This window comes from Heteronotia binoei, chromosome 8, assembly GCF_032191835.1.
Source record: "Heteronotia binoei isolate CCM8104 ecotype False Entrance Well chromosome 8, APGP_CSIRO_Hbin_v1, whole genome shotgun sequence".
NCBI lineage: Eukaryota > Metazoa > Chordata > Lepidosauria > Squamata > Gekkonidae > Heteronotia > Heteronotia binoei.
The window spans coordinates 125,241,310-125,249,925 of record NC_083230.1 but is presented as its reverse complement, the minus strand read 5'-3'; the positions used below and the strand labels follow the sequence as shown (position 1 = coordinate 125,249,925).

The 8,616-nt window shown below is 53.1% G+C and overlaps 1 protein-coding gene across 1 annotated transcript; it reads right to left on the bottom strand.

The window, feature by feature from the left end:
- Positions 1–7,490: 7,490 nt before the first annotated feature.
- UCN3 (urocortin 3) lies at positions 7,491–7,960 on the bottom strand. Its single transcript, XM_060244623.1, has one exon. It carries the CDS (start codon positions 7,958–7,960, stop codon positions 7,502–7,504), a length of 459 nt encoding a protein of 152 aa, XP_060100606.1. The 3' UTR covers positions 7,491–7,501.
- Between the last annotated feature and the right edge of the window lie 656 nt (positions 7,961–8,616).

Genomic DNA, 8,616 nt, shown 5'->3' with positions numbered 1-8,616 from the left:
GAGAGAAATGTAACTTGGTGTTGCAAGAAAACTGCTTGTGAAAGAGAGGGTTCAAGCAGGACATTTCATTGACGAAGGGAGAAAGATTGTCTCACTTCCCTGTTCTCAACCTTCCTCCTCATTCACCACCACTAAACAAAGCATGACCCTTAGCTGAGCGCTGAATTGGAGGAGAAGAAGAAGAAGAAGAAGAAGAAGAAGAAGAAGAAGAAGAAGAAGAAGAAGAAGAAGAAGAAGAAGAAATTGGATTTATACCCCACCCTTTACCCCACGACAGACACCCTGTGATGTGGGTGGGGCTGAGATAACTCTCCCAGAAGCTGCCCTTTCAAGGACAGCTCCTACGAAAGCTATGGCTGACCCAAGGCCATTCCAGCAGCTGTGAATCAAACTCGGGTCTCCTGGACAAGAAGAAGAAGAAGAAGATATTGGATTTATATCCCGCCCTCCACTCCGAAGAGTCTCAGAGCAGCTCACAGTCTCCTTTCCCTTCCTCCCCCACAACAGACACCCTGTGAGGTAGATGAAGATATTGGATTTATATCCCGCCCTTCACTTCGAAGAGTCTCAGAGCGGCTCACAATCTCCTTTACCTTCCTCCCCTACAACAGACACCCTGTGAGGTAGATGAAGATACTGGATTTATATCCCGCCCTTCACTCCGAAGAGTCTCAGAGCAGCTCACAATCTCCTTTACCTTCCTCCCCCACAACAGACACCCTGTGAGGTAGATGAAGATATTGGATTTATATCCCGCACTCCACTCCGAAGAGTCAGAGCAGCTCACAATCTCCTTTATCTTCCTCCCCCACAACAGACACCCTGTGAGGTAGATGAAGATATTGGATTTATATCCCGCCCTCCACTCCGAAGAGTCTCAGAGCGGCTCACAATCTCCTTTCCCTTCCTGCCCCACAACAGACACCCTGTGAGGTGGGTGGGGCTGAAAGGGCTCTCACAGCAGCTGCCCTTTCAAGGACAACCTCTGCCAGAGCTATGGCTGACCCAAGGCCATGCTAGCAGGTGCAAGTGGAGGAGTGGGGAATCAAACCTGGTTCTCCCAGATAAGAGCGCTCTGGCTGACCCAAGGCCATTCCAGCTGGTGCAAGTGGAGGAGTGGGGAATCCAACCCGGTTCTCCCAGATAAGAGAGCTCTGGCTTACCCAAGGCCATTGCAGCAGCTGCAAGTGGAGGAGTGGGGAATCCAACCCGGTTCTCCCAGATAAGAGATCTATGGCTGACCCAAGGCCATTCCTGAAGCTGCAAGTGGAGGAGGGGGGAATCAAACCCGATTCTCCCAGATAAGAGAGCTCTGGCTGACCCAAGGCCATTCCAGCAGCTGTAAGTGGAGGAGTGAGGAATCCAACCCGGTTCTCCCAGATAAGAGAGCTCTGGCTGACCCAAGGCCATTCCAGCAGCTGCAAGTGGAGGAGTGGGGAATCCAACCCGGTTCTCCCAGATAAGAGAGCTATGGCTGACCCAAGGCCATCCCAGCAGCTGCAAGTGGAGGAGTGGGGAATCAAACCCGGTTCTGCCAGATAAGAGAGCTCTGGCTGACCCAAGGCCATTCCAGCAGCTGCAAGTGGAGGAGTGGGAATCAAACCCGGTTCTCCCAGATAAGAGTCCGCCCACTTCACCACTACACCAAACTGGCTCTCTATCTAGTGAGACTGCATGAGAATCCTCTCTCTACACTGTCCTGTTGCTTACAACGAAGGACTCATTCATTTTGCTGGGGCTTTTTAAATAGAAAAGGCCCGGAAGGGATTCATTTGCATATCAGGCCACACCCCCTGATGGCACGTTGTTTCACACAGGGCTACTTTGTAGGGGAAAACCCCCTAGCAGGAACTCATTTGCCTATTAGGCCCACCCCCGACACCCAGGACCGGATCTACGTTTTTTTTGAGGGGGGGGGAACTAAAAATGGTGCCCCCTTATGGGCCATTCTATCTTATGGTCCCATAGAAGAGGGGTGGCCAATGGTAGCTCTCCAGACATTTTTTTTGCCTACAACTCCCATCAGCCCCAGCCAGCATGGCCAATGGCTGGGGCTGATGGGAGTTGTAGGCAAGAAACATCTGGAGAGCTACCATTGGCCACCCCTGACATAGAATACAATGGACCCCATACCCAATTTGGCGGGCTCCCCCCTCTGTTGGCACCCGGGGCAAACACCCCCCTCTGCCCTCCCCCCCAGATCCGGCCGTGCCGACACCAAGCCAAACAAAACTTGTGTTCCTGTACATTCCTGCTCGGCCCCGCCGAATTTGCAAAGATAAAGAGGCTCTGCGTATAACTTTGTTTTTGCCTGCACACACATTACCCAGATGGGCTTTGCCGTGGAAGAAGAAGAAGAGGAGGAGGAGGAGGAAGAAGAAGAAGAAGAGGAGACTGAATTTATATTAGGGTTGCCAAGTCCAACTACAGAAATATCTGGGGACTTTGGGGGTGGAGCCAGGAGACACTGGGGTGGAGCTAGGGGGGAGGGGGGGAAACGGCGCTGGGGAGTGTGGCTGCTGCCTCTTCTCCGCTCGCCGTGGCTGCTCCTCCGAGATGGGCTCAGGCTGGGCCCATCTCGGAGGAGCAGCTGCGGTGGAATCGGAGGGGGTGGTGGAGGCGGGCCGGGGGCGTGGCGAGCCGCGAGTCCGGTTCCTAGAAGGGCCCGGATTCGCGGCTCGCCATGCTCCTGGCCTGCCTCCGCCCTCCCCTTCTCTGGTTTTGCCTCGGAGGCAGGGCGGGCGATGCCGCTGCGCAGCTGCCGCCTCTTCTCCGCTCTCTGTGGCTGCTCCTCCGAGATGGGCTCAGCCTGGGCCCATCTCGGAGGAGCAGCTGCAGTGGGCGGGGAGGGGGCGGAGCGGCGCGGCGGCATCGCCCGCTCCGGGATGGGGCGGCTCGCCATGCTCCTTCGTGCCGTTCCCCCCCCCCTGCTTCCGGTTTTTTGTGGAGCGGGGGAAGAGGCCGGATATCCTGGGGTCCCCCGCCAGGGCGGGAGGGTTGGGAAGCCTAATTTATATCCTGCCTTCCACTTGGCGTTTCAGAGTGGTTTACAATCTCCTTTCCGTCCCCTTCCTGCAACAGTCACCTGGTGAGGGAGGTGGGGCTGGGAGAGCTCTTTCAGGAACTGCTCTTGAGAGAACATCTCTGTGAGAACTGCGGCTGACCCAAGGTCACCCAGCTGGCTGCACGAGGAAGAGGAGGAGTGGGGAATCAAACGCGGTTCTCCCAAATTAGAGTCTGTGCTTTTTACCCCCAGCTGGCTTTCCAGTTGGTTCAACAGTGTTTGCCTTGTTATCCCCGAGGGTGTTGGAAATCTCCTTGTGTCCTGTGATGCAGCTGGCGCTAGAAGGTTTTCTCTGGGCAGACCTCTCTTGGTCAACTACCAGGACTTTGCAGAAGTTCTCGTGGCCCACAACTATGTCCCTTTGGAAAGGCTTCGTGTGTGCAGTTGCCAGTTACCACACAATGGGTTGAGTAGGGCTGCCAATTCAAGAAATATCTGAGGACTTTGGGGGTGGAGCCAGAAGACACTGGGGGTGGAGCCAGAAGACACTGGGGGTGGAGCCAGGAGACTTTGGGGGTGGAGCCAGGAGCAAGGTTGTGACAAGCACCATTGAACTCCAAAGGGAGTTCTGGCTATCACAATTTAAGGGACCGTACATGAAGGATAGGAGCAACTTGTGGCACAGTGGTAAAGCTGCAGTCCTGCAGTCAGAGCCCTCTGCTCACAACTTGAGTTCAGTCCCAGCGGAAGCTGGGTTCAGGTAGCCGGCTCCAGGTTGACTCAGCCTTCCATCCTTCCGAGGTTGGTCAAATGAGTCCCCAGCTTGCTGGGGGGAAAGCGTAGGTGACTGGGGAAGGCGAGGGCAAACCGCCCCGTCAAAAGTCTGCCAGGAAAACGTCATGATAGCAACGTCACCCCAGAGTCGGAAACGACTGGTGCTTGCGCAGGGGACGACCTTTAGCTTTACCTTTTCGGAGCAACTTCATTTGGGGCTCATAGAATTGGACTCCCTGGTCCAATTTTTTGGAAACTAGGCGGGTGTTTTGAGGAGAGGTCCTGGATGCGATGCTGAAAATTTGGTGCCCCGAACTAAAAAGAAAAACAAGAAGATAAAGGAGATAGTGAGCTGCTCTGAGACTCTGAGATCCGGAGTGGAGGGCAAGGTATAAATCCAATATCCTCCTCCTCCATTTTCTTTGTCGTCTTCTTCTCTAGGACCCTTACATTAAGCAAGCAGGGCCGGATTAACAATTAGGCAAAATAGGAACTGGCCTATGAGCCCCCATGCCTTTAGCAGCCCCAAGCCAGCTCCCCCTGCCTCGTTTTTCAACTTGCTTGCAGCCCTCCCAGTCTGCATGTGCAGCCAGCAACTGAGCCGTTCTTTGCCTGACTTGCCTGGTGCATAGGGCTGCCAATGTGGGCCGGCGGGGCGAACCTCCCCCAATGTCACTGGCACAATGACATCACCTGGAAGTGACATCAAAATGCTGGCACCCATGCAGGGCTGCTCTAGGCGTTTCAGGGGGAAACTCTATGGTTTCCCTGGGCATTCTAGCCATTTAGGAGGTAAAAAAGCTCTGGTGCATAGGTACCGTAGAGTTTTTACCTCCCAAATGGCTAGATCGTATGGGAAAACGGCAGAGTTTTCCTGGAAACGCCTAGAACGGCCTTGCACGGGCGCCACCGTTTTGATGACGTCACTTCCGGGTGACATCATTGCGTCGTGCGCGAGAGAGAGCCCCCCCCGCTTTGGGAAGCTGGGGACTTGGCAACTGCTGGCATTGTCGCCAAGGTTGCCTCTCTCCACAACTGAGTAAAAAGGGCTTGTAAGAACGTGCCCGCAGGCTGCAGTGGGGGCCGTGGGTGGCGGGGTGGACACTCAGAGCTGAGATAAGATGCAAAAGGGCCCCCAAGATTTCAACTGCCTAGAGGCCACCGCAGGGTTTCATCTGGCACTGGAAGCAAGTTTAGCCACCCCTGCTCTGCAGCAGCCATTTTCGCCAGGGGAACCCACAGTCTGTCATCTGAAAATGAGTGGGAATTCCAGGGGATGCCCCAGGTCCCAGCTGGATAGGGTTGCCAAGTCCAATTCAAGAAATGTCTGAGGACATTGGGGGTGGAGCCAGGAGACTTTGGGGGTGGATCCAGGAGACATTGGGGGCGGAGCCAGGAACAAGGGTGTGACAAGCATAATTGAACTCCAAGGGAGTTCTGGCCATCGCTTTTAAAAGGACCGCACACCTTTTAAATGCCTTCCTCCTATAGGAAATAATGAAGGACAGGGGCACCTTCTTTGGGGGTTCATAGAATTGGGCCCCCTGGTTCAATCTTTTTGAAACTTGAGTAGTATTCTGGGGAAAGGCACTGGATGCTCTACTGAAAATTCAGCCCCTCTACCTCACAAAACAGTCCCCCCAGAGCCCCAGATACCCGCGGATCAATTCTCCATTATTTCCTATGGGAATCATTCTCCATAGGGAATAATGAAGTGCCCAGCAGACATTTCCCTCCCCTCCCCCCCTCCCGTTTCTGATGACCCTGAAGTGGGGGGAGGGCCTCCCAACCGGGGATCCCCTGCCCCCACCTGAGGATTGGCAACCCTAACGCACACTGACTTGCTCTGAGACGAAAGCAGAACAAACGGAGGGGCTCTGCTTTGACGAAGCCAGCTGCTTCTGACCCTTCCCCATGAAGTACTTCCTGCTTCCTGCTCTTATTTAAAGGCACAAGCGCACATTTTAAAACAGAACCTATTTGCAGGTTTCTAAAGCTGCCGGAGATCTACAGGTAGGTGGTGGCTGTGGGGGGCGGGGCTTCCTTCCGCCAGCCTGCTGGCTGTGGGGGGGGGGAAGCCTGTAAAACCGGGGGGTCCCCCGCTGGGACCTGGGGATTGGGAAGCCTCCTCCTGGAGGACGATAGAAAAAACAACTGCACCTGAAAACAAAACTATTAGAAAACTTATAATAGGATTTCGTTCACACTACAAATGCAAAAGACATATAGCAAAATTCAAACAAATACTTCCAAAGGTCCAGTATCTTGAAAAGAGCCGTCCCTTGAAAAGAAATATCTAAAGGAATTGGAGTGTAAAAATGATGCTTGGAGAGCAAAGAGTAAGATTGTTATTTGGCTTGCGAAAAAGCTTTCTATAGCGGAACGTGGATCCCCAAGCCGGCAACTGCGGGAAGGAAAACTACCCTTTGGAGCCCAACTCTGGATAAGGACTCTTCTTTATGGATTGAACTTTGGATCTTTTGGGACTTTTGTGAAAGAAGAAAAACTGGAGGCGCCGTACAGCGAGAACTTCTTGTCGCTTGAAGGTATTTAAGGTAATTCTCTTGTATGTCAGTAATGACTGAATCAAGTCTGTAGAGGAAGGATTTGTTTTGTATCTTTTATTATTATGATTTGTACGAAATGGTTTATTTTTTTGGTTATAATAAAATTTAAAAAAAGAAAAGAGATATTGGCCCTTTGGAAGTATTTCTTTGAATTTTGCTATATGCCTTTTGCATTTGCAGTGTAAACTAAATCCTATTGTAAGTTTTTTTAACAGTTTTGTTTTCAGGTGCAGTGGTTTTTTCTCTCTCTTGCTCTCACTGTGCCGCCACTGGTTTGTTGTCTACACCTGGAGGGTGACCTCTCTAGCACTCAGCTGAGGCAAGGAGGCAGGGGCATCCAATCGCAACTCCGGAAGAGCAGAAAGGGGGGAAACCCCGTATGAACCCCAGAGAGCACTGAGGTCAGTAGGAAAGAACAGACTGACTACCCCTGGGCCAAGACAAATTAAACTACAGAATACTCGCTCTCGGGCCTTTTCGGCCGCAGCCCCACATCTCTGGAACCAACTCCCAGAGGAGGTGCGGGCCCTGCGGAACCTTGATCAGTTCCGCAGGGCCTGCAAGACCACCCTTTTTAAATTAGCTTATGAATAACTGAAAATCCGCCATCAGCATCAACTAGAAGAGTGTCAAGGATAGCGTCATAAAATGTTTTAGTTAATTGTTTTAATTCAGGCTTTTAAGGTTAGTTTAATGTTAATTTAATGTTCCTAGTGTAACTGTTTTATTGTTGGTGCACCATTGGTCACCGTATTGTTAGCCGCCCTGAGCCTGCTTCGGCGGGGGAGGGCGGGGTACAAATAAAATTTATTATTATTATTATTATTATTATTAAAATGCAAAGAATTAGGAACTCGAGAGAATTTGCTTTAATAGGTCCCCCCCGCACAGCATAATGTCAAGTGAATAATCTCTTCCTCCCTCCCCGGCTCCCTCATTTCCTCATGAGAACGAAATCCCGCCCAGTCCAGGGTTCTTTCGAGGAGAGGAAAGAGAAAGGACCGTCGAGCGGCGGTGAGGGTGGGAAAGATACAGCGTGGTGGACAGTTCTGTCTCTGGGGCCCTCGAGGAAGGGAAGGCCGAACGTGACGCCCCCTCTCTCCTCATGGCCCCCCGGCCCTGCCTCTACCTCAGCCTCGTCCCTCCCCCGCCCTCGTCACTTCCTCCGACCGATCTGGGCCATGAGGTGGGCGTTGGCGGCCGCCTTGGCCCTCAGGTTCTTGGCCTTGGCGATGTCAAAGAGGATGTTCATGATGTTGGTGGGGACGTCGAGGGAGAGGGTGAACTTGGTGCGCCGGTCGCTCTTGGCCTGCCCTTGGTACACTTTGCCCTTCCCCTGGGCCTGGGCCAGGTATTTGTAGCGGGTGACGGCCGGGAACGTCCTTTTCTCCTTGTCCTCCTCGCTGTTGTCTTCCGAGGAGGTGTCCTCCCCCGGCGAGAACTTGGAGCTCCTCTTCTCCAGCAGGGAGTTCTCCTCAGCCGAGGCTTTCCGGGCCTCCGAGAGGGCCTCGTTGAGGCAGCTGAAGATGGACTCGGCCTCGGACAGCTTGAGGTTGAGGCCTGTCCTGGCGGCCAAGAGCAGCAGCAGAAGGAGCAAGAGCTTGGGGTGCGCCATCGCCACGCCCTGCAACACAGGAGAAGGAGAAACAGCGCCTCAGGAGGGTGTCCTCGACAGGCCCACGGTCAGGGTCGCCAGCCCCCAGGGGGGAGCGGAGTAGGGTTGCCTGGTCTAATACAAGAAATATCTGGGGACTTTGGGGATGGAGCCAGGAGTAAGGGTGTGACCAGCACAATTGAGCTCCGAAGGGAGTTCTGGTCATCGCATTTCAAGGGACTGCATACCTTTTAAATGCCTTCCCTCCATTGGAAATCATGAAGGATAGGGGCACCTTCTTTGGGAGCTCATAGAACTGGAGCCCCTGGTCCTATCCTTTTGATAATTGGAGGGTATGTTGGAAGGAGGCATTGGATGCTATGCTGCAAATTTGGTGCATCTATCTCAAGAAAGAGGCCTTCCAGAGCCCCAGATACCCATAAATCAATTCTCCATTATACCCTATGGGAATCAGTCTCCATAGGGAATAATGGTGTGTCCAGCAGACATTTCCCTCCCCTCCCCCTGCTTTCTGATGACCCTGAAGCGGGGGGAGGGCCTCCAAACTCGGGGATCCCCTGCCTCCACCTGGGGATTGGCAACCCTACCACGGTTAGTGTCGCCAGCCCCCAGGTGAGAGCGAAGTAGGGTTGCCAAGTCTCATTCAAGAAATATCT